This window comes from Monodelphis domestica, chromosome 2 (assembly GCF_027887165.1).
Source record: "Monodelphis domestica isolate mMonDom1 chromosome 2, mMonDom1.pri, whole genome shotgun sequence".
Classification (NCBI taxonomy): domain Eukaryota; kingdom Metazoa; phylum Chordata; class Mammalia; order Didelphimorphia; family Didelphidae; genus Monodelphis; species Monodelphis domestica.
In genome coordinates, this window is record NC_077228.1 from 136,186,275 (window position 1) to 136,213,742 (window position 27,468).

Genomic DNA, 27,468 nt, shown 5'->3' on the forward strand with positions numbered 1-27,468 from the left:
AGACCACAACTCAATATTCACACAGAAATTCATCTCAGAGTAGAAGACGATTGGGAAACAAATGTGCTTGAACAGTGATGGTGAACCTTTTAAAAAGCGAGTGCCCAAACTGCACCTTCACATATCATGTGAGCTGTCCCCTTACTCCAGACAGGGAAGGGCGGAAGCATTCCCACTGGGCTGCTGGGTAGAGGGTCATGTGAGAAAAGTCCTCAGGTACATGTGGAAAGGAGGAAAGGTGCAGACTCCTCCATCAAGTCTGTGCTAGGTTCACCAACATAGTGCTAAAGAACTCCTCTTCTCTTGATATGCAAGGTGATCAGTGAAGCACTTTGGATATCATTTGGTCATCCCTTGCTCATATCACACGAACAACTCGTCTTCCTATTTGTTGACCTCTCTGTTTATATGCGGCAATTTACCTCCCATTATTTACACCTGAATGCATGCCCTTCTTAAGTGGCAAAATTTTTTCCTTAATCATAAGTAAAAAAGGTTTCCAACATTAAAAAAAAAAAGTACCTTAATTTCTGTCTTAGACTCAACATTGGGTATAATGAGCAATGATGAGCAAAAGGAACTAGGCAATGGGGGTTAAATGACTAACAGAGACACACAGTTTGGAAGTATCTGAGGCAGATTTGAAGCCAGGACATCCTGCCTCTGGCACTGGTTCTCAATTCATTGAGTCACCTAAGTGGCTACAGTGTCCAACATTTTAAAAAGAATTTGGAATCTCAAATTCCGCCCCACCCTACTTTCCCCCAGCCTCAGACAATATGGTAAACAATCTGATATAGATTTTACATGTACAAATGTACCACCATATAAAACATTTTTCCCTTATTTAATCATTTTGTGGAAGGAAAAAAATAAAGTGAAAAAAGTTTGCTTTGTTCTGGATGCAAGTTCCATTAGTTCTTTCTCTGGCAGCAGATGGCATTTTTATCAGGAGTCCTTTGGGATTGTTTTAGATCATTGTAGAGCTACTTTATTTTTGTAGATATAGGTCTGTCACCCTCCCCCCCTCCATCTCTTTGGGATATAAACTAGTAATTGTATTGCTAGGTCAAAGAATATGTATTGTTTTATAGCTCTTTGGGCATAGATCCAAATTGCCCTCCAGAAAACACTTCCTAATAATGCCTCAGTGTCTCCCACATCCTCTCCAAGCTTGGTGTGGGTTGGTACCTCAGAGTTGTTTTTATTTACATTTAACCAATTAATAGTGATTTAGAGTCTTTTCCCCATAACTCTAGAGTTTTAATTCCTTTATACCTTGAGAATTGCCTGTTCATATCCTTTGGTCATTTGTCAATTAGAGAATGACTTGTATTCTTTCAAATTTGACTCATTTCTTTACATATTTGAGAAAGTAGAAGTTTGTTAGAGAAGACTTGTAAATTTTTTCCCAACCATTATGATTATATATTATTCTCCATCTGTTTCCTTTTTTAACTTCTAACCACCACATTCCCTAATTTGACCTCTTCTATCAGTCCCCTCTCCCATTCCCTTCCTCTTTTACTTTCCTGTAGGATAAGATTTCTATACCCAATTGGTTGTGTATGCCCTTCTCTCTTTGAGACAATTCTGATGAGAGTTAAAATTCAAATGTTCTCCTCCCCATTTTTTCCACTTTTAATTGTAAAAGCTTTTTCATGCCTATTTTATGAGATAATTTACCCCATCCTATTTCTTCTTTACCCATTCTCCCAATGCATTCCTCTTTCTCATCCTTTAACAGTATTTTTTAGATATCATCCCATTCATCCCTATTCAAATCCCCACCCTTGCCTTCTCTATGTATTTAACTATACTAATAATGATAAAATTCTTAAGTTACAGGAATCATCTTTCCATGAAGATACAAATGGTTTAATCTTATTGAATGTCTTTTGATTTCTTTTTCCTGTTTACCTTTTAATGCTTCTCTTGAGTCTTATATTTGAGAGTCAAATTTTCCATTGACCTCTAATCTTTTCATTAGAAATGTTTGAAAGTCTATTTCATTGATTATGCCTTTTTTCCCCACCCTTAAGGGTTATGTTCAGTTTTGCTGGGTAAGTGATTCTTGGTTAAAGTCCTAGCTCCTTTGTCCTCAAGGATATCATATTCTAGGCCCTCCTATCCTTTAAAAGATGTTAAGTGTTGTATTATTTTGATTGTGGCTATACTATATATGAATTATTTTTTTTTTTGCTTTCTTCAATATTTCCTCCTGTGATAGAGGCTGGCACTAAAGAAAAAGTGCCAGACTGAAGAGTATATGAAATTGATCACCTTGATGGGGAAGGGGTCCCAGGAGTGAATTTCTTGAGGAGAGAAGACAAACCCAGGCAACCAGCAGGAAATGTGGGCAACCTTGAGGAGAAAGTCTTTATCCACCTTCTCTCTTCCACTGGAGAGACCCTAACTGTTCTCCAGCCAGACTTCTCTCCTTGGGAAATTCACTCTTGAGGACCCTCCCACGTCTAGGTGATCAATTTCATATAGTCTTCAGTCGGGCACTTTTTCTTTAGTGCCAGCCTCTATTACACTCCTTATCCTAGCAAATCAGGTTATTCCTAGGAGGAGTCCTTTTAGGATTCTTTCCATCTTTATTTCACCCTCTGCTAATAGAATATCAGGGCAGTTTTACTTGTGAATTTCTTGAAAGATAAGGTCTAAACTCTTCTTCTGGATCATGGCTTTCAGGTAATCCAATGATTTTTCAATTCTATCTCCTAGACTTATTTTCCAAATCAGATGTTGATAGGATATGGGATATTTCACATTTTCTTCTATTGACTTTAAAAAATTATTTCTTAGTCATTACCTTCCACTTGCACAATTCTAATTTTTTTTTTCTAAAACCCTTACCTTCCGTCTTGAAGTCAATACTGTGTATTGGCTCCAAGGCAGAAGGCAAGGGCTAGGCAATGGGGGTCAAGTGACTTGCCCAGGGTCACACAGCTGGGAAGTGTCTGAGGCCAGATTTGAACCTAGGACCTCCCGTCTCTAGGCCTGGTTCTCAATCCACTGAGCTACCCAGCTGCCCCCACACAATTCTAATTTTTAAGACATTATTTTCTTCAGTGAATTTTGTACTTCCTTTCTCAATTGGTCACTTATCTCTGTCTTTCCCTTTCTCTCTTAAAAAACCCTTACCTTTTGTCTTAGAATCTATAATGTGTCCTGGTTCCAAAGCAGAACAGTAAGAGCTAGGCAGTAGAAGTTGAGTGACTTGCCCAGGATCGCACAGCTAGGAAGTATCTGAGGCCATATTTGAAACCAGAATGTCCCATCTCTTAAGGCTGGCTCTTGATTCACTGAACCCACTAGCTGCCCCCTCTGATTTTACATTAAAAAAAAAAAAGAGTTCTTTCCTTCAGTGAATTTTTGTATATCTTTTTCTATTTGGCCAATTCTGCTTTTCAAGTTTACCACTATATTTTTGTGCCTCTTTTACCTTTTGTCCTATTGTTTTAAAAGATATTAATTTTTTTAGGATTTTTTGTGTCTTCTTTACCAAGCAGTTGACTCTTTTTTTCATTATTTTCCTGTATCACTCTCATTTCTTTTCCCAATTTTTCTTCCTCTTCTCTTATTTGATTTTTAAAATCCTTGTTTAACTCCTCCATTAATTCTTTTGGGGAGTGAGAACAATTCATATTCTTGAGGCTTGTGGACACTAAAATAACTTTGTATGTCTCTGAGTTTCTTTTTTTTTCTTTGCTCATTTCCCAACCTTTTTCTTTCAACTTAAAAAAAGTTAAAATTGGGCTCTGTTCTTGAGATGAAGGAAGAACTATTCAAAAACTTCAAGTTCTTTGTGCAGCTGCCTTCAGTACTAGCTCTGGGGATCTAGAAGTTTTCAGTTCTTCCAAGAAAGTAGGACCAAAGGAGAAGTATTTTTAATACTCTTCCAGCCTATGCTCTGATCTGTGAGCAATCACAAGCAATCTTTTCCACCTTGGATCTGTGACCAGTGTCCTTTGCTCTCCTGCCACTACAATCACTAGAATGTATTAATGCTCCTCTTAACCCAAAGACTGTGAATTGGATCTGTGTATGGGTAACATGACCAGTCTTCTACTCTGAGTTACTTCCATTTCCTTCTAAGAAGTTTTCTGATTCCTCCCATATCATCTATGGCTGAGACCTCCAGAAGTTTTTGCTGCTGATTCTGCTGCCCCCAAAACCTGTTGCCATGGTGGAGTCTGCTTTGGCACGCTGCTTTGCACTGCACTTCCACCCTAGTACCAGCCTTATAAGTTGTTTTGTTATAAAAAATTATTTCATCTTATATTTTTATGGGTTATGCTGCTGTAGAATTTGTTTTGAGGAATTATATCACAATTTTTTTAGAAGTGTGCTTTTGGTAGAGATCAAGTAAGTCTGTTAACCTTCTCTACCATCTTGGCTCCACCCCCAATCCCACACTTCTTTGAACAAAGAACACAAATTCTATTACCTTCATATAAAGCCTTTCCTGATCCCCCCAACTTCTGATGCCTTTCATACTAAGTACATACTTCCTGTCTCTTCTAATAAAAATTTAAGTACAAATATAGGAGCTTCATAAATTTTGATTTTTCTACCTATAGCAGAGTAGGGTCACTAATATACTGTTGGTGAAACAGTGAACTGATCCAACCATTTCGGAGAGCCAGCTGGAATTATACCCAAAGAGTAATAAAAACATGTATATCTTTTGAACTAGCAGTACCATTACTAGGTAAATTCCCCAAGGTGATCAGGGAAAAAAGGAAAAGAGCCTATATATTCTAAAATGATTCACAGCAGTTCTGTTTGTGGTGACAAAGAACAGGAAATTATGGGGATACCCATCAACTGAGGAATGACTCAAGTAAGATGTGGTATATAATTGTGAAAGAATACTACTGCACCATTAGAAATGACAAACAGGTTAATTTTTTTTAAAAACATGGAAAGAACTACATGATAATATAAAGTGATATGAGCAGAACCAAGGGGACATTATATATAATTGCTGAAAAGTAAATGTGAAGGCCTAAAGTATTCTGAATTATGTGACTATTTCAAATCAACTACAAAGGCCCTATGAAGAAAGAACTGATATATAGAACAATGTTTCACACATTCTGTGTCAAATGTTGGCTTTCTATACTATAGGAATGGGATGGGACAGAGGATAATAGCTTGTAATACAAATGAAACCACAAAATAAAAATTTTAAAAAATATAGAATTTTTAAAAAGGTATGTATATATAAAGATAGGAGATAACTTTAAGGGCCAATGAAAAAAATGTGCCAGGCAGTAAACACTGGAGATGGAAATTGTGTGTATAAAGGATGAAACAATTCCAATTCATATAGAACTTAACATACCCTCTTTTACTAGTGTTCTTTCTAGAAGATATTTACTGATTATATCTAATAGTCTATTTGTATTTACTATGCATCTTTCTATGGTGTTACTAATTTTTAAATGACTATACACTAACACCAATAAAAAGCTAATATTTTTTAAATAGGCCTTTGTGACCTACTTATAAAAATATGCATAGCATTTCTTTTTGTAGTGGCAAGGAATTGGACATTGAAAAGATGTCCATCAATTGAGAAATGGTCAAACACATTGTGGTATATGTTGATGATTGTGACAAGGAAATCACTTTAAAAGACTGATATATATTAATTTAAGGTCGCCAAGGAATTCAGCTATGTAATTCCTAATTGAAAACTCAAGTCAGCAGTCAACCTTTTATGGAGTTTAATTACAAACAGGAGGAAGAAAGGTATTAGAGATAGAGAGAGGGGAGAGAGAGAGGGGGGTAGAGAGGGGGGGAGAGAGGGGGGGGAGAGAGAGAGAGAGAGAGAGAGAGAGAGAGAGAGAGAGAGAGAGAGAGAGAGAGAGAGAGAGAGAGAGAGAGAGAGAGAGAGAGAGAGAGAGAGAGAGAGAGAGAGAGAGAGAGAGAGAGAGAGAGAGAGAGAGAGAGAGAGAGAGAGAGAGAGAGAGAGAGAGAGAGAGAGAGAGAGAGAGAGAGAGAGAGAGAGAGAGAGAGAGAGAGAGAGAGAGAGAGAGAGAGAGAGAGAGAGAGAGAGAGAGAGAGAGAGAGAAAGGGGAGAGAAGGGAATAGGGCTTAAATACCCCTTCTGTTTAGGCTGGGCCAAAAGGCCCAAGCCCTTAGATAGCTGAGGCAAAGAAAAGAGATCAGTCCCTACCACTCATGTGACCAAAATGGAGAAACAGTCTCAGGGGCCTCCACCTCCAGCTTCCTTCAGAGCAAACTTCTCAAAGCACCACCTCTCAGAGCAAAAACCTCTCCAACCAACCAACCCCCAGTCCTCAGACCCCTCTATCTTTAAGGAAACCATCCAAGTTCCCTCCCCTCAGTTCTCACATCTACCAATCACTGTCCATGTCTTCCCTGTGCCAATGGTGGCTCTAGCTTAACCCAGGACTGCCCAGAGGTCTGTGACTTTGCACATGTCTGTTGAAGGTCATATTCCCAAATAATTAAATCTTGATCCTTTGCTGCAGCCCTTCCTAAATCCTGTTAGGACTGAGTGGGGTGGAAATTGTATTTTCCAAGACCTGGTTCTGTCATTCCAAGTATCTCTATTGTATCAATTCTAAAATCAATCATGACTCAAAGAACTTCCTGTTCTATGCTTAAGCATAGGTCAAAGCCCTTTCCATTGTTCAGCAAAAGGTTTTTGTCCTAAAGTAATCTTAAAAAGGGAGGAGGAGGAACCTCCCATGCCAATGGGGTTCACATTCCAATAGAGTTCCCACTATCAATAGGAAATTTTTCAAGTATGAAATTTCCCAATGGTGAAATTTCCAACATTTATAAGTCTAAGAAATTTTAAGGTTTACATGATAGAATACTATTGTACTGTAAGCAGAATGATTTGTTTAAAAATTGTTGAGGTCTACAAAACCAATACAGAGCAAAATAAACAGAACTGGGAGTAATAGTTGGCTACTCTCAATAATGTAATAATCTGGGACAATTCTGAAGAATTTATGCTATCCACCTCCAAAGAAAGACCTATAGTATGCAGATGGATGTGGATCAAAGCATACCAGCTTTTACAGCTTTATTTTGGGGTTTGGGTTTTGTATGTGTGTGCTCTTACAATGACCAACACAAAAGTATATCTTGCATGAAAATATATGGATAGCCCAGATCAAACTGCTTACTACCTCCCTGTGAGGCTCGGATGGTTTGGATCTTATAATTTTGGGAAATGCATGTTGAAAATTATTATTATTATATGTAATTATGAAAATATCTTTGAATTAAACATTAAAAATAAATTTAAAAGTAAATGAAGTAAAAAATAATAAACAAATAAATAAATAAATAAATAAATGCTTTTTTCCCCTTAAAAACAGGACCTTGCAGCCGGGGGAAACTTAGGGTTATGAAACAGCTTTGTAATCAACACCCAGGAAAGAATCCTTTTAGATATTCTGTAATAACGAAGAAGTTCGTTATACAAAATGAAGAACTTTTGGCACTAAACCCTATAAAAGGATACCAAGAGAAGTGAGAATCTTCTATTATTTTTTTAAAGTACAACTCTCATCCATATGTTTAGGAGAAATGAGGAAAGTAAAAATTCAAAAGGTAAGCTAGGATGCTTTCATATACTATCATTTTCTTCTTGAGATCATTTTGATTTTCAAGGTAAAAAAATAGTTGTAGTGTGTTAAGTCTTACAAGAGGAATTACTGTTATTCTCCCTCTAAGACGACCAGCTTTTACTTTTGACAGAATTTTTAACATCAGGTTACTTCTGATAACACACATTTCAGTGCATTAATGTAAAACTAGTAAAATGTATATAAAGCACATAGGAATTGGATTTACATTTTTTTTTTAAAACATCATACTAGTTTACTTTTTTAAAAAACAATTACTTTCCCTATATTGATTCCAAGGCAGAAGAGTTATGTGGGTTAGGCAATTGGGGTTAGGTGTTTTGCCCAGGGCCACATAGCTAGGAAGTATCAGAACCCAGATTTGAACCTAGGACCTCCTGTCTCTAGGCTTGGCTCTCAATCCACTGAGCTATCAAGATGCCCCCTTAGTTTGCTTGTGAAAGACAAAATCAAATTAACTCTAAAGCCTTTTCCATATTAGAAATAAGCAAACTAAGTAAAAGAAAAAAGAAATTTTGTGGGTAATAAAACAAGTTATTTTGAGTAATTATTTCTTAGAACAGACAATAAAACACTATTTGTGTTTTAGTTAACTTAAGAAAATTATATTTAATGACATTAAAACTTGAGGACGTAATGAAAACTTCATGAAATATGAAGGGTTTTAGTCTCAGTAGATCAAAGTTGTTAATGAGGAAGGAGAACTAATAATATTCAAAGGTAATGGTGGAAGTACACATGATCACAAAATGTACTATGTACATTAGGCTCTATTAAGTCTTGGAGATAACTTTTTTTAATGGAAGAATAAATAATCAAGTTAGATACCAAAAAAGAACTGATTGAGCTCTAATAGTGGTATAATGAATGATATCAATTTTAGAATAAGTCATGATTAAAATGAAATTTATAGTGACAAACAAGACGAAAAACGAAGTATTTTCTCTGATCCTAAAGAGGATAAATTTCTAAAACCTCTGCAAAATCAGAACTATATTCAAGAGATAAAAATAATTTCAGCTGTCTACACAGTCTAAGACATTAAAAACTCTAAAAAGGTGACAATACTGTTGGTAAAGAAGGTGAATCCCTTCCTCAAAGCAAAGAGTTTCAAGTAAAGTTTTCCTGAATTTACCCATAGGCTTGCAATAGAACAAACCTATTGGGATACAGAGGGGGGCAAAGGGGTATTGATATAATCCACTAGGATGGAAGTAAGACTTTGGTATCCAACTGGGACCAGTTATATCCCAGTAAAACTTGCTTGGTTCAAAGCCTGAGGCCAGTAAAACAAATTTCTCAGTGTAGGAAGATGCTGAGACAGCTAGCTATGAGGTACAAGCCATAATCTCTATAGATCCCATGCCAAAGAGGAAGGGGTCAGAAAATAAGCAAAAGGAGAAATGAGGGGAAAAGATGAAAACTACCCAAGTTCTAAGAAGAAAGAAAATTCAGTTAAAGACTAAACATAAGCAGATAGACCAACAACTAAACATGACTAACAGTAGTGAAGGTGGCTTCCAGATAATCTAAACCAGCTGGTGCACACTTAAGAGGAGGGAAAGGGAAGGATGAACCCCTAAACAATAAATGTTTCTATGAAAGGTAAATGATAAAAAAGACAGAAGAGAGAAAAAAATTCTACAGTAAAGAACTAAATCTTTTATACTTAAAAAAGCTAAGCATTTTTTGTTGGAGATATGATTTTTGTAGGCGAGTAAGGTGGACTCCAGATGTTCTTGAGTTTGTCAGTGGTTTTTTTTGGCCAGTCTTTCAATAGTTTATTAACATCCTACAAATGTGTATTTATCCTCCACCAAGGACAACGAGAAGGCATTTGGTGGAAGTTAAAAGAATCCTACTTAAGAGTTTATAATTTAGTAATTACATACATTTACTATGACCCTGGGGCAAGTCACTTAAATTCACAGTTTTCTCTTTCATAAAATGGGGATAATAATGATAGGATTGTTGTAAAGATCAGATAATATGTAAATCATTTTTCTAACTTATAAGCATTATGTAAATACTAATTGTGGTTACTATTATAAATCCAACTCAAGTATCACCTCCTTTCTTCTCTCACTTCCTCCCCCATCAAAACTACTTGACCCCATGGACATTATATATGTATGTTATTTCACAATGTAGTTAGCATAGAAGAAATATAAAGAGATATGAATGGCTTCTATCACTTTACTGAAAACTATTTTCTTAAATGATTATAAAACTTGATACACCTGACACTAGAGAATATCTTAACTCTTGTGGAATTGCTTCTTGGTTTATTCTTTCCACCTGGTTTCCCCAGTGACCTTCAGCCTTTACCCCTTTCTTTATATTCTTTCCTCAGAGATTATATCTACAGTCACACCTTTAACAATAATTTCAATACAAATTATTTCCATAATAATAACTAACTAGTTATATGACAATGGGCAAGTCACAATGTACAAAGACTCATTTTTATCATAAAATGGGGATAATGATTGTCCTACACTTACAAAAAATTTGTGAGGAAAACACTTTGCAAGCCAGAATAAAAATTATAAGTGAGTCAAAGAAATCCTTATGGTGGGTGGTGGGTGTTAAGTAGGATGCAACATATTACCAACAATCATTTTGACTCAAGAAGCAGCATTAAAAAAAAAAAAACCCAAGCAATTCTTAAGGGAAGAAAATCCACAGTATCGATAAACATTTCTTAAAATGCTCAAAATTCCTAAAATTAAAAAAAAAAATACAAGTCAAAGTCAACTCTGAGGTTCCATCCCATATCCATCACATTGGCAAAGTGGAGACAGAAACAGACAAATTTTAAAAGGTTTGAGGCAAAATAGGTAATTCATTCACTGTTGGAGCTGTGAATTTGGACACCTATTTTGTTTAGTAATTCAGAACAACAACCGAAACATTCCTAAACTAGGTATATCCTCTGACTGGGAAAAATGTAGCACTCCAGACAGAAACAGATGCTGAAGGGAGGTTGAGGGATAAGTGGGCTCAGTTTTTGACATGTTATGAGTAAGATGCCTATACATCTAGTCCGAAAAATTCAACAAGCAAATGACAAACTAAAGGAAAAAGACAAAGGCTGGAAATATAGATCTATGAGTCATCCATATAGAGCTGAGGAAGTTAACAAGAAGAAATTAAGTATGGAGAGATTAGAGGTCCTAGAAAATTGAAGAATACCCACAATTGGGAGGAATTTGATATGGATACTGGAATACACACTCTCTTCAATTGTACAAAGGGTTTCAAACTAGTGGCAAAGTCAGATTTTTGGAATATTTGTTCATTTAAATTCATCTAACTATTCCAAAGAAATAAAATTTTGCCTACAATAGTAAGCTGCTTACTTCAAAGGAATGCAACAAAGATTAAGTAATTTTAACAATCTGAAATAATAGATTACTGGTTTTACAGAGAATGACTAACATTAGAACAGGTATGTCTCTGTCCTTTTCATTTTAGTTCTATAGTAAAAGAGACAGCTAGGTGGCACAGTGCAATAGATGTCTGGATCTAGAGTTAGAAAGACCGAAGTTCAAATATAAACTAAGATACGTACTTTTTTCTAGATGTGTAACCCAGGGCAAATCACAATCCTTTCTGCCTCAGTTTTTTCATCTGTAAGATGAACTGGTCTGGTACCCATATGGTTGTGCTATGATTCTCCATTGGGGGTTAGGGAGAGTAGTGCCACAGTGAACAATGGTTCCTTATCTTGGGGGATTGATGTTTTTTGGGATACTGCCATCAAAAGTACATAAGGTTATAACCACAAGTCATGAAATGTGGTAGGATACACCTCTCATATTTACTGTTTACTCATAATCAGAGTGCATCCTGGGGCAGAGAAGACCTGGCTAATAATGTCAGCCTGAATGATATAGTTATGAAAACTCCTGGCTGCACTAAGACTTTTGGAACACTTGCTTCTCATCAAAGATCTTTTACTAATTCCTGCTTTGACAATCAGACTTGACAACTGCTCTATTATACTACCCACATACAATGCCTCACTTTACTAATGGAAACTTGCTCAGGATTTGATCAAACCAATAGTCTTGAAAAGGATAGGACAATCTATTATCCTATGGCCCTATTTAGAATCTCTACAATTCAGTTGCAGGTTACTGTGACTCACTACTATTCACATGCTCTCAATCTTAATCCTCTGTCCCTATCTCCCTTTACCATCCTCTTCCCCTATGCCCTATGTATTCCTGGTTCTACAGTTAAACTGCCTTTTGTGGCAAACCTATGTCTTTTAGATTCATTTCCATCTCTGTATAATTACGAAAACCTAAGTGTCCCACAGGAGATACAAGATCACTTTATTCAGAAATGGATGGACATTCCTTCATGCTCCTACCACAATGAACAAGGGAGGAATAATAGGCAGGATTCATGCTCCTTAATGACACCTGAACACTCTTCCCCTTCACATGACACTCTTCTCTAAGGTTCATTTCAAACAGATAGCCTACCTATCCAGCACCTGGTGGATGATCTTGGTACTTCTTTTTCCTTTTTTATAAGAATTCAGAACCTGGATCACAAGCTTTCTCTACTCCTCAGCCTCTATCCTTGATGATTTTAATTCATGTGTTGACTCTTCAAATGGCCTTGCAATTCATTGTCCTCAATTCCCTTATTTTGTATCTTGACTCTGTTACAGTTATATATGGATAGTCATGCCCTCTCATCTTGTCATGACTGTGAATAGCCTCTCCTTTCAAAGCCAGCCTCCAGAGAGCTACAAAATTGAACTGAAAACTAACATTCAAAAAGCTTTGCTATCTGTGGTACATGAAATATAATGAAATATTATTGTGCTTTAAGAAATAACTATGATGAATACAGAGAAGCATGAAAAGATTTATATGAACTAAGCTAAGAGGAAAACAATATACACAATGAAAAAGTGTACATGGCAAGAACTAAAACAAAATAATAAAAAAAGAATGCGGTGAAATTATAACCCTTTCACCCCAAATAAAAGGCATAAAGAAGTAACTTTCTTTGCAGATTTAGAGAATTTTGAGGTAGGCAGAATAATGCATATGAAACAATATAAGTTTCAATATATTGGTTAGTTTTGCTGAATAGTTCTTTCCTTCTTTGCCTGTTGTTGACCTCACCCTGACTTTAAATGCTAAGATGCCTAAATCAATCTCATAAGCCTTAGAGTAAATATGTAAAGAAAGTTACACAAGACAGACACAAGATTTTTTCAAGACAGAAAAAACTTAGCTACTTCCCAGGGCCACATTCATAGATTAATAGTTAGAATAACATTTATTAAAAAGCCAAAGGTTAAGTGTGGCATTCCTACCCACCCCTAAAAAACAACAGTTAGAATGAACTGAGAGAAAGGAGGAGCTACAAAGGATACAGGATTATCATAAGCTTTAAAGAAACCCTAAACCAGAAAACCAGGGCTGAATGAAGACTTGAGAAAAGACTGGATCTATCCTCAACTTTCTTTTCTGAGGGATGTCTATCTACAAATACTGCACTACAATCTATTGTTCAGTTACACAAAATTTTAAAATAAATTGAATTTTGCCTCTCTTGCAAAAGGAAGCCAGTGGAGAACCAAAGGAAAATATAAATGTAAGCTTGGGAAGAGTGCTAACTGTCTAAATATTGGGAGTTAATTCTTACCCAGAGACTCATAACAATAGTGACTGAATTCAAATCATCTCCCTAAAATCAAAGAGAAAGGAACTATTAGACTTCAGGGACCTACCATACAGCCCTCTGTATAACTGTTGCCACAAGGTGTTTTATGTATATAGTAAAGGATGGCTGTTTGGGTTAAGAGATTTATGTTCAGCAACATAAGTCTGGAAAAATAATTTTATTAGCTCCTTACTTTGGAATTTGGAGTCTTTTATATTTAAATTCCAACCTTGTGTCTCTGTCTCTGTCTTTGTGTCTCTCTCGATCCTAAGCTTCTTCCTACTCTCTTATGTGCTTCTTTTATGATACCTTTCCTAATTACTCAAACAGTTAATGATACCTTTCCCATCCCAAATTACTTTTAATATTGTACAATCTTATCTTATACATTTTGTTTTCTGCCAATAAAGTGTTCCTTGAAGTAACAGAGAATTTTACTTTTATCTTTGTATTCCCAGTGATTGGTTCTTAAAGAACACTTGTAAAACTGAATTACAAAGTAAACTGGAAAAGTAGAAAAATAATTTTAATCAAAAGACCTTGATTGATATAAAAACAACATTTTGAAAAGCATCTAGTACTATATAAACATGAATTCCATTAAAGAAACAATGCCAACAATAAAAATCTTTTCCTTTTTTGCTAGATGTTAAGAGAGATATCCTTAAAAAAAGACAAAATGCCTTATAAAAGTCAAGAAGATGCCAACATTTTCTCATTACAGGAAGAGATCAGTAATGAAAATTTCTCAAAATGCTTGATTTCAAAAACATGAACAAAAATTGTTGCCATTTTAATGGTTTAAATTAAATGTGTAATGCTAAATCATACAGGTTGCTTGGTAGTAGGTAGTAATGAAGAGTTCTTTTGTTCTGGTTCTATGATCTGTATATATCATTGGAAAATACTCTACAATAAATATATCAGCTCTTTAATAGTAAGCACTTCCTCAACTGTAACAGATAATGACTTTGAGAGCTAGTGTTGGTCAAATTACTTAAGGATACTTATTTTATATATTAAGTATCCTAATAATATATCTCCTGGAGGTTAGACAAATTTGGCAAAAAACAAAGGCTGGGAAAATTTGTGGATTTATTTGGAAAGCTATTACTGTTTTTTTGGGTGGGGAGGAAGGGACCCTCAGAATAATCATCTAAAACTAAGAGACTACATTGTCATCAAATAAAGGCAGATCTCTATAGTTCGTTAGTACTATAATGCTGGTCTTCATACCTTATGTGAATACTTGTGAATCAAAATATACTAAATTATAAAAAATTTTAAATTTTCATAGTAATATTTAGTGTTTTTGTATTAAGAGAAATTACTCACAAGAGAAGACGGTTGACATTCGGTCCATTGTGCCTCTGAAGGACAAGTGGAGGGCTATAGACTTTCATTGTTCCAACTCTCCTTAACCTTTTTCTATGTCTGGGATGAGTATTTCCCTTTTATAACTCTTGTACACAGTACTGGTGATCTATAAACTATTTATAGACACTTGTTAACTGAATTCTTTGCTCACACTGATGTAATATCCCAGTTATTAGAAGATGACTCACATTTCTTAGGATACATCACAGTGAGGAAAGGAAGCAATATTATTATTGTGAATAGGACACTAAAGAATATTATTAACTAAGTGGAAATACAAAAACAAAATCATAGTTATTATAAGAATTATATGACCATCAAGTTGTCAATAAATTACATGACTATCACTATTGTGTTAAAAGGTATCAGGTTTTAAAAATTAGAGGAATAATGGTATCAATCAGAAGTAAAAGAGATTATAGGAAAAAAAATAAAAGTAAAAGCCAGTTCTTTGAAAAGATTAGCAAAGTGATTAAATACAAGAAAATCAAATCAATTAAGTAGAAAGAAAACAAGATGAAATCACATAAAATATTATTTGAATTTATTAGAAAGCTATATGATGACAAAACTGAAAACACAAAAGAGGACCACTTTAAAAAATATGAAGTACCCAAAATAACAGTAACAAAAAAAAAAATCCCACAAATATCTTTGATAAAAATACAATCTCATAAAACGAAACAGAAATAGCTATGAAGGAAAAAATTCCTAATCCTAATAAACTGACAGAATTGTATCAAATGCTCAAATGTATCAAATCAGAACAAACAGTATCAATGCCAAACAAATTAGTTTTATGAGATAAAATAGAACTAATCCCTAAAACAGGAAAGGTTTAAAACATAAGAGTACCAAAGATCAACAGAATGAATGTATTTCCATTTAAAATGTTTTTAAATCCAGTCAAACAGAAGTATGTTCAATAAATCATTCATTATGATTGTGCTGTACTTATGCCAGGAAAACAAAGATGTTTAAACATTAGGAAAATAATTAACACAACCATATTATTAAGAACAGAAACTTCCAAAACACAATTATGAATAAAGGGCCTTTGATAAGGAACAATTCTCATTAATGCTAAAAAGCCTACAAAGTATTAGTAAAGAAGGACCTTTTTTATGTTATAAAAATATTTGTCCCAAACCAAAAGCAAGCATCATATATACTGGAGAAAGAAGCTTTTTCAATAAATAGAGGAATATCTATTTAAATAGAAGCAAAGAATGTCCACTCTACCAGATATTATGTTATAGTTCTAGAAATTCAAGCAATAATTATTAAGAGAGAAAATAAATCTGCCGGCTATGGGAGAGGTGGGGGTGGGGGGGAGGAAAAGAAAATGATTTTTGTTTCCAATGAATAATGTTTGAAAATGACCAAATAAAATAATGTTTAAAAATAAAAAGAGAAAAAAATCGTAAGTATATAAACATGAAAAAGAATTCTTAAGGGAATTAATTCTCAAGAGATTTTTCAAAGAAATAACTAAAACTAGTGGAGAAAAAAGAGGGGGAAAGCACTTGTGTGATCCTAGGTAAATCATCTCATTCTAATTACCTAGCCTTACTGTTGTTCTGCCTTGGAAATGACACTTAGTATCAACTTTAAAACAGAAAGTAAGGATTTATATGTATGTGTGTGTATGTTTATATATATATATACACATATAGAAAGAAAATGGTTATGTGACCTATTAAGGTCATACAATAAAAAAAACCACATCATATACCTTTGATAGTCATGGATCAGAGATGTATATTTTACCAGACACATAATAGAGGAAATAACAGCTACCACACAAACAAAATTAATGGATATAGTGTAAAGAGGGAAGAAGTGGAATGAGAAAACATTTTTGCATCAAATCCCATTAAAAAGGGCTTGTTATTCAAGATGCAGAGACAACTCACATAAATTCATAAGGCCAAAATGATTTTTTGTTAAATCAGTAAATGGTCAAAAGATTGTCATTCCCTCCCCAACCAACAACAGTGGTTTCCTGTCTCATAGGCATCTTTAAACAAGGCCTATCAGCCAATTTTCATATATAGCAGCAAGTCAAAAAATGGTTTTTACATCTTAAAGTTTCAGCATATTAAAAAAAATTTTTAATCATTCTTAGCTCCCAGGACCCTATCAAAAACAAACAAACAAACAAAAAATAGGCTGCAGGCTGATTTGGCACTTGGGTCTTAGTTTTCCAACTCCAGTGTACTGAATCTAAAATAAAAACCTTTGTCAACTTTTCCCCACTCTTATCTTTTCAGGTGCATTGTGCAATAGTCTTCCTACATGCTGCCATTCAGGCCAATGAATCTTCTTTCTATTCCTCATGTAGGACATACCATCCATTATATCTGTAATGTACTCTCTCTTCACCTCTATATCAAAGAACCCCTTTCATCTTTGAAGCAGTAACTCACAACATCCTGAGTGAAGAGGGTTAAGGGAAAATAAAGGGGAATATGCATTCATTAAGTGCCTACTACATACCACAGATTATGTCAAAATATTATTGCATTTAAAGTTTATCATCTCATTTAATTTACGTGAGTTTTCTTGATCTCAACTATTAATGCCCTCCCTTTTAAACTACTTTGCATTTAGTGACTTTACTTATTTATATTCTCTCTTTATTTGTTGGTTATATTAAAATACTCAAATGTCTTCCTCCCTCCCTCCCCCTCCTTACACTAGAGAAGGCATTAATTGAAAAAAGATATATGTATATATAAAGTATGCCTTTTGCATTTCTATTTACCAGTACTTTCTTTGGAAGTGAACTTTTACAAATTATTCTTCAAACATTAATACTGTAGCTGTATATAATGTTCTCTTGGTTCTACTCATTTTGTTTTGTTTTTTTAATTAACCTACTCATTTTTTACATCAAATAAGGTTATTCCCTTTATATTGGTTATGAACCTATTTCTAGGGTTGGTAGTAATGTTATTTAGTCACTCAGTTATGTCCAACATCTCATGATCTCATAGACCATAGCACCTCAATACTGTTGAAGGGGTTCTCCTGGCAAAGACACTGAAGTGGTTTGCCATTTCCTTCTCCACTGGATTAGGGCAAGCAGAATTATGTGGCCCAAAGAACACACACAAAGTGTCTGAGGCTAAATCTGAACTCGGTTTTCCTGAGTCTAGTCTGGTGCTCTATCCACTCAGCTGCCTCTTCAGAAGGGTCGAATAGCATGATGGAGAGCTGGCCCAGGAGTCACAAAGATCTGCTTTCAAGTGCAGTTCTGACATGTACTGACTGTGACCTCAGGCAAATCACATAATCTCTGGATGCTCTAGGCAAATCTAAGAATATAAACTGCAGAGAAGGTGGAAACCAACAATACTAGATAAAGTTTCCTCATAAGGAAGTTCTCTATCACAGCTTTCATTCCTATCAATATACTTCTGTCTGTCCTTGTAGTCTCAGCTACTACATAAAAGTCTAAACATCCAGATTATTGCACTTTGAGTTCACTTATTTCTTAAATATATTATAAGATAGGAAGAACAAAGTTATTTTGTAGTTGAAAATGTAATTCCAATATATTTTTATAGTTATAAAATCATGTTTCATTATACATCTTATCTCAGTTGTATAAAAAAAATGTAGATGATCAGTACCAAAAATCCCTTTAAATTAAAGTCTCTGGGGGAAGCTGGGTAGTTCAGTGAATTGAGAGCCAGGCCTAGATCTGGGTGGTCCTGGGTTCAAATATGACCTTGGACACTTCCTAGCTGTGTGATCCTGGGTAAATCACTTAACCCCTAATTGCCTAGCCCTTACTGCTCTTCTGCCTTAGAACCAATATCCAGTATTTAAGGTGGAAGGTAAAGTCTAATATATAAATAGATAGATAAATAAATAAATGTATCTGTTGGAAAATTATACTATACTACATGAACAATGTATCTTTCCCCCAGAGTCAGGAGGGAAAATCTTTCCTCAGGTTTTGCCTAGTTTTTCTAGTTCTAGTTGTTCTGCCTAAATGACCCTGGGCAACTCACTTAAACCCCCATTGTCTGGCCCTTTCCACTTTTTTGCCTTAGAATCAATACACAATACTGGTTCTAAAACAGAAAAGAAGGGTTAAAAAAAAAAGTATCCTATTTTGCTTAGGCATTCCTTCCTCAGCTTCTCTTTCTACATCTTTTAGCCTCACTTCCTCAACATTGAAGAGACAATCTACAAACTAGGCACCAGGATAAAGAAGGTGAGATTGTCACCGGAGCTTTGGAGATCCAGATGAGATGGGTGAGCATTCCAAGGATGGGGAGACATTGAGTGAAAAAGACAGAGGACCTATTTGTGGACCAGCAAAGAGGTCAATGGCACTGGAATGCAGCTCATAGACAGAGGAAGGTAGGATTGGGCCAGGTTATAAAGGGCTTTGAATATCAAACAGAGGATATCTGGAGCTAAAAACAGCCCTGGATGCAAAATTGGAGGGGGGGCGGGGGGCGGGGGTGTCCCCTGCTGAAGAAGATACACAGGTTTCCAGTGGGATGGTTGAGGGAGACTGGGGTAGGGAGGTGCTGGGAGAATAATTCAATTTCAGACACACAGAAATGGCAAACATCTTCCCAAGTTCAAATCTAGCTTCAGACACTAGCTTTGTGACCCAGGGCAAGTCACGTTTGTCTCAGTTTCCTCATCTATACAATCTATACAATGAGCCAGAGAAAGAAATAGTGAACTGCTCCAGTATTTTTGCCAAGAAAAACCCCAATCGGGTCACAAAGAGTCAGACACATCAAAAAACAACTAAACAACAACATGGCACATCTAGTTTGAGATGTTCGATAGGCAGTTGGAGAAAGAGGTCAGATCATCATTAGCACAAAGATGATAATGGAATCCACATGAGCTGATGGTATCTCTAAGTAAAATAGCATACAAGGAAGGGAAGGAGAAGGGCCAGGGCAGAAAGAACCCTGGTTCAGGTAAAGTTGGAAGTACCAGCCACTAAGTGATCATTACTTCTCCATCCATTAGGTTTACAATGAAAGCATCAGCATCTGTTTCTGCCACCTTCATAGTCACCTGAACAAACTGTTCTCATTAGCCCATTATACCAGGAGAAGTCTTCACATGCTTGAGGCAGACATTCCCCTAATTCCTGCAGGACTGAGACCACAAGGCTTAGAGCTATAGGGGAAAGTTGATTGCTAGATAGACCCCAAAGGTAGATGAGCAACTCTGTTAAGAGCTTTGCAAGCCCTCACACCTGAGGTGCTAGTCCTCCTTGAACAGCCAAATTCTCTGCATTATATTTAAGGCGGAAAAGAGACCTTAGAGATAGAGATACTCCAACCTCAATTTACAGATTAGGACTTTGAGACCAAGTAAGCCTTAAGGCCTTGGCTCAAGAGGTCACTGAGTTAATTAGTGGCAGAACCAAGACTAAAATATAGGTCTTCTGACTACTTGTACAAGTTTATTTTTTTGTTTGTTTGTTTTAATGGAGATCTCTGCTTGCTATAAAAAAGTGAACAAAATAAATAAAATCAAAAAAATAATTCACAGGACAAACTACCTACCCTATCCAAAAACTCAATGTTAGGCTTTCTCCATACTACAATTCTTCAACAGTAGTGCAGAAAACAGAAGATTACAAATTCCTAAGGTATATTTACCTTCTTTGAATTTCCAATTCTTCTTGTGATGGACCATTCTGCACTTGGGAAGGCAGTTGTGAATTTTGTCTAGGCAATGTAGGACCTATGAAAGGGAAAAACAAGATTATAAGTATTACTTTTAGGTTAAAGTTGATAAACTATTTAAAAAAAACAGAAAAATAATACAAAATCATCACAAATATTTTACAAATGTATCTTCCTTTTGTAGCAAAACAAAACATAAGCTTTGTAACACACAGCAAATGAAAGAAGACTGCAACAAAATACTGTCATTATTTCCAGAAGACTTACTTGAAACAAATGGAAAAAACTTCAGTAATAAGGAAAAAATAAAAATTTATACATGAAGAGCATAGGAGTAAAACAAGTATTCAATGAGAATCTGAAGAGGCACCTGAACTTGACATTCTTTTAAGACAATGAAGAAACATTATCTTTGAAGTAATTATTCATGGTTGAAGGGAGAGGGGGGAAAGGATGAGAAGGGTGTAAAAAGACTCAAAAGGAAGAATTAGAATTGTAAACTCACCTAAATAGAACACTGGAAATGAAAAACAGGAGAGAAAGAGCATGAGAACCTTGTTACTATACTGATTTATGATGTTACTGTAAATTTAAGGCGCATTATAAATCTTTTGGCCAACTGAAAAATATCTTTTTTGTTTAATGGACAGCATTTCTGGAATTGAATAAAATGGATACTAAAATTAATTTTTAAAATTAACCTGGCTAGATAGGTAACCCTCAAAAACTTATTGTGTACAAAGCACCCTCCATGCTACCAATAAGCTTTTTATAGTTCCATGGCTCTGACTGTCTACTCTATGCTCTAAGTCTATCTATCTTTACTCAATCATCATTATTATTGGGACAGTTTCTGCACCAAACTGAAACTGCTCCCCAAATTAGTAGCAATGATACCAGTAAGATAAATTTAATGTTTTTAAAGATGAAATTAACAAATACTCGAACTATTCCTACACCACCATACTTGGGAAACAAAACATTTTAACCTTAAAACTCAGTCCATTAAAAAAATATTAGCCACCTTCTATTCTTGAATATGTGCATGTTAAAACTGGCCAAAAGGTAACATATTCACCATTAGAGTAAGATATTGACCAATAAAGGCATTTTTGAGATTTTTTGAAAAACCACTAGACTACTAAAGTTCAAGGATTAAATGTCTAGATAATACCTAAGCTTTAGATTTCATATTTCGAAAGAGAGTTAGCAGATCCAGCAATAAAGGATCAAGATTATTAACCAGAATTCTATTTTTCCTCTCATACAATGTAGTTTCAGTAATTATTTGCTATGAAATATGCATTTATTTAAATTTCCAAAAGTAATCAACTTCAAACATTCAAATAAAGAACATTTAAACTCTACTACTTTCACCTAAGCAGCATACTATAAACAGCTGAGCAATTTTGCAGGTTGGAGTGTGTATCATTCAGACACAATGGAAATATCTTAAAATATACTGAATTATACACACACACACACACACAAATCAATAAAAATATGAATATAGTCTGTTACTATCATATTAATATCTTGTATTAGTTCACCGCTTTGGGGAAAGAATGGGTATAGCAGGTGGTTATAGGTTTTCTTAGAAAAGCAGATACAAATGCATGGGCAAATTTGAGAAATAATTTTTTTTAAAAGTCTACATATAACTATTCCAAATAGGCATTAAGCTTAAGTAACTGAAATCATCACCATGACTTACTTCCAAGAATGTCTAAGAACAATTTTTATTTCGTGTAAATTAAATATGAAAATTCATACCATTATGAGTTGTATTTTATAGGTTAAAATACTTTGGGGTAGTATTTATTTGCAGTATCTAGTATCTTTAAATTAAAAATTTTTAAAGCAAAACCATTTACTAGTCCCTCAGAAAGATTTTGTTTTAAGTAGCCTGATATTTTGGCAATTGAGGTTCATATATGGGCAATATAAGGAAGAAATTTCGCTCCAATTTCAGTTCATGACATGCATAAAACACAAAAATGCAATCTTTTTAAGTAATACAAATGATAGAAAGTTGGTTTTTTGTTTATTTGTTTATTTTGTTTTAAATTCACTGTCAGGTAGAACACTGGGTTAGACCTAGGTCCTAGGCCTCTCTCATTACTTAAGTTATGTGATTCTTCAGAAAGTTATGATTCTGGGCTAAGGTTTCTTATTTGTTAAGTGTTGAACTAGATGATCTCTTAATTCTTTTTTCTAGTTCCAAAATGCAGTAAAACTTGATGATTTTATTAAAATAATAACAAATTATCATATTTCCATAGCACTTTCAAGTTTAACAAAGTACTTTTGTTTACTACACTCGGGCCTCATAAGGTTATAAGACTTATCCATGAGTGCATAGAAGATTGCACTAGAATCCAGGTCTCTGGTCTAAAATAAGGGTTTTCTCACTATATCACATTATCAAGGTACATGGTGAAAAACTAAAGACAACTCAAAAAACTTTCTAAAAGTGAATACTAAACCCTAATTAGTAATATAAGGATCTCCATATCTATCTGAGACTGCTATCATATTTAGAACCTAGGAAAAAACTAGTAAACTAACTTGAGATTGTGAAATTTTAGTAATGCCACTAAATAACAAAAAATTATTTGGTGAGAGTGGTAGTTGTAGTCTTTACACATTACTTTAACATCATAATCTAAGAACTTATTAAATTATAGTCTATCAAAATAGCCTGACTATACCAATTTAATAACAACCTAAAATTATGTATTTCTTCAAGAAAATACTCATTATCTTTGAAATAAATAGATCCCCAAGACTGATACCATAATGCTAATTCTTTGTGCCTGAAAACTTGAAAATACTGCAAAACTTCCTTTTATAAACAGTTTCATGAGTTTCAGTTTTAGTGTTGAAAAAATTCTGAGTCACATAAATTTTAACAATCTTATATAGTTTTCATTTAACTACCCCTACATCTACAAATTGTTTTAAAAAATTGATATATTTAATGAAAATAAGTATTAATAACTCAATTGAGTTTTCTAATAAAAATAGGTTTATAAAAGCATCCTAATATGCTTGAATCCTTATTTCCCTATTTCTTTCAGTCATGATCTGGTTTCTTTAGGTCTCACTAATAAATTAAAAAATACCAGGTCATCTGATATCAGAGAAGCAGTTCTATAAAACAACAAAAAGGAAAAATCGGAAGACTAAAGATCTATTTCTAAACTTTTGTTTTCTTTCATTCATTCAACAGTTTAGGTATTCAGCAATAATTATACAGATTTCTTTTTTAAAGAGCAGAAAACCAAATGCATGAACTTTAAAATCATTGTATGCAAAATGGTTGTGAATAGGTCTCTCAATTGAGTACCATACACTGAGTGCCACCTGGAAAAAAAAAATGTGAATGAAAGGTGGGAGTTTATAATTTAATCACTCCATTCCAAAGAAACATGCTCCTCGGAAGTGTCTACATCAGGACTGTCCTAAACTTTTATGTCTACAATGATCCACATTTCCTATATTGAAATCACATTATCAACTTACTTTGTTTGCTACTTATTCATTAATACAACCTATTTTAAGGCAAAGGTAATAGACCAAGATGGAGGCTGCAAAGTCTGGATTCAATCTTATAATTTTTACTCTTTTATTTTTTTTTTTGAGGGAGAAGCAAAAAAGTAATAAGGTCTATCATACTTCAAGCATGACATCTTTGATTTTAAAAAACAAAACTAAAGAGTAAAAACCATAAGAATGACTTTTAAGAAAAGCAAATAGAAAATGTATTTTAACTGAGGAAAATAACAAATGAAAAATTATCTTTGGGTAAAATAATAGGAAGAAATAGCTTCTGATTCTACAGTGAAAATACAGCAGACCTTGTGAATTTAATCTCTGATAAAAACTAATCATTATATTTTTAAAAGAAACCCGGAAAGATGGGAATCATTTCAATGTCCTTTAAAAATGATAAAATTATTTTTTTAAAAACGTCCCTCACAACTCTTTTCTCCATAAGTAGACTTCTTTAAATTAAAAAAAAAATCAAAGGTTTGTAGAGGCATAATATAAAAAATCTACCATAGTTATTTAAATGCCATTCACTCTAAGTTTTAAAATTTAGGGGGAAATTCTATAATTAGTCTGTGGTGGGTTTCTTTTTAAAAGCTACTATACAATGGTTTTTTAATTTTAAATTCCAAGTACACAAAAATTTTGTATATATTATCTATTGTAATATAAATATCTGCATGTATTAAAAGAGGATTGAGAAGGAAGAGCATATTGGGGGGAAATATTGTCACTGTAGTCTGATTATCTTTTTCTTTAATTAGATTATTTACTGGTTTTAAAAAAGTTATCATAGGTGTCTGCTCAAGTCAAAATATAGTTAAGGATATATATGCTTAACCATCATTACTTTTAAAATAGCAGGGGTCATTATAAAATTCCAGTAAGGAAGAGGAAAACTCCAGTAAGGAAAAGCAAAACAATGGTATCAAATCTTTTTAACCACAAGGAAATGATCATTTGAAATTTTTCTTTATCAACATAAATTTTAAGAGGAAGCAATAACTATTATGTATCTAAAAATCTATCCTCTCATAATGAGATTTATAATTATGAAGACAATTTTAAAGAACAAATTAGTGATATCTAACAATGGAAATTAATGAGAAAGACAGAATATTGCCTGTTCTTTGTTCTTAGTAATATATGAACTGTACCTTGTTCTACTGTTTTTACCTTCCCAAAGAATTCTGTTATAGACATTTAGCGGATACTAACCTATCCTAGCTGGTGATGGCTGAAGAGAATACACAGTAGAGGGCTACCAAAATCTTACTATTCTTTTGCCAAAGCAGCTGATTGTCTTATTTATTAACTGGAGAACCTATTAATTATACTAATGTGGTAGTAGTCTTCCTATAATGCATTTTGGCCACATCAGATCTCCTTCAAACAGATTCTATTTAATCAGTGAGAGTATATACCTCACTGGCAAATGTCACAATCCCTCCATAACTTAAAAGGTTTCCTAAGTGCCTCTAGCCAAAAAAATTCAACACTCTTGGAAGCTAACTTAGCTGGTTGGCCACTGGACAAGAAACATAAAATTCATCATCAGGTCACCACTCAAACCTTTCTTCTCCTTCCCCCCCCAATTTCACACTCAATTGGCAAATTCTTAAATAAACCCAGGGTCATCTCCATTTCAGTAAGGAAGCTAATAATGTTTTTCACTCTCAAAAGAAGCTCTAAGCATTCATTTCATTGCTTAATTCAAAGGAAACCTAAAAAGGGGTGTTGTGCTTTTTTTCTTCACTACTAACTTCTTATAAAATTGCTTTGATTGCCTAGAGGTGAATTAATTTAAGTCTCTCTACAGGTAGGTAAGTACTATTAATTTACAAAAGGGTTGATCAATTTGCAAACAGCATTTTCTATTCCTAAAGTCTTAATATGAAAGAAATAGTAATATGTCAAAAATCAAAAAAATTTTCAAAGGAAATCAATAATAGAGTGCCCTTAATACAGGCAAAAACATAGTGTTTTACAATTTAAGATGGAATATTCACTTAAGGCTGGCTTCCAGAGATAGCCTGAATGACCTCTCTAGGGAAGAAAATCAGAAATATATGTCCTACACTACTTAAACTTCTAAGGATTTTTTGCTCAGTTTTGTAAATGCTGATGATGGACAACCCAATTCAGCCATCATATCTGTCATATTCTTAAAATCATTAACAGTGCAAGTGACATCTGAATACTACAACAATTAAACACTAATTCTTTATTATAGTTTTTGTTTTGGAAGAGTATATTTTCTTGCTTAACAGAGAAAAGCAAGAATATCCACAAATGTATAATTTTCCTTTATTCTTACTCTCCATTTAGTAAATGAACAATATTAATATTTAAAGTGCTATGCTAATTATCTTGGATACAAAGCAGCAAAAGTTGAAATATTCCAAAATAGTAATAGTAATGAATAAAAGTGAATTTATTCTAATATAAACCCTGTAATATTTCTTTTTTCTTACTAAGTAATCAACTTCAAATTACTTTATACTCTAGAAACTGACAAATTAATGCTGCTTTTTTCAAAATATAGTACTTTAGAATGGGGGGGGGGGTTAAAAGAAAAACAAAATGGAAAAGCCTAAGTAAAAACCAAAGACAGAATGACCAGCCTCTTACTTGGATGTTTGAATTTTTTCATACCTTGTCTTCTTAGGGCATTAAAATGAAGTGGGATCATATGTGTATTCTCTAATAGTCTAAGTTTACGCTTAAGTGACAATAACTTGAGCTTTCTTTTTTTTAAATAAAGCATACCCAGGACACCATCCTGTTGATATGAAACATTTTGTATTCCCTTCACAGCCATTCAGTAACTGGCAATAATGAGATTTAGATTAAAAAAAAAAAGTTGAAAAGGAGACAATTTTAAGGCCCCAATATTCCTTAAGAGTTGTAATCATTAAAAATTTCTACTGAAAAAAGATAGTTTCCTTGTAAACATAGCTTTAAAAAACAATTATCTATATAAGTCAAGAGTTGATCGTGGTCAAGATTTCCTAAAGAATGATTCTGTACCACTCCTAATGAGCAGGTTCAAAAGCTATGAAAGTAATATACATTTACAACATTGATCACAACATAAAAACAGTAGCTTATAATAAATTCCAATTACCACAAATTAGACCACAGCCTAGGGTTAATAAGACTTATGAAAAGTGCAAGCAGTATGTACCACAGCTTGAAAAAAATAATGTAAACGTAATATTGCTTACCACAGAAAATACATCGCAAATTAGTGCTGTCCTGGGTAGCAGTAACCTTGCTCTGGGCTGCAACAGACACCTTGGTGTTAGAAGCTTCAAAGGACAAAAGGGGCCATCTGTAAATGATTAGTCCAGGGACTTCATAGTAGACTAAAAGGTGGTTTTAAATGTTTAGTGTGTATTTATACATATTTCTTAGTTATTCCTCTTTTCCCTATAAGTCTACTAAGAATTTGGTACTCTATAAGATACATATATTTTTATGAACAACTATTTTTTCCTGTCCACAATCTCATCTTTGGGAGG

General features: G+C 34.1%; 1 protein-coding gene across 17 annotated transcripts in view; it reads right to left on the bottom strand.

The window, feature by feature from the left end:
* ENAH (ENAH actin regulator) overlaps window positions 1-27,468 on the bottom strand; it is a 254,249-nt gene that overhangs the window by 28,060 nt on the left and 198,721 nt on the right. For 9 of the 17 annotated variants that reach the window (XM_007481483.2, XM_007481485.2, XM_056816011.1 and 6 more), the window contains one exon: window positions 20,366-20,450. In XM_007481483.2, coding sequence (XP_007481545.1) covers window positions 20,366-20,450 — 85 coding nt within the window. Of the gene's footprint in view, window positions 1-20,365; window positions 20,451-27,171; window positions 27,229-27,468 lie in introns of all 17 variants that reach the window. The other 8 variants (XM_056816002.1, XM_007481484.2, XM_056816009.1 and 5 more) reach the window with 1 other exon arrangement.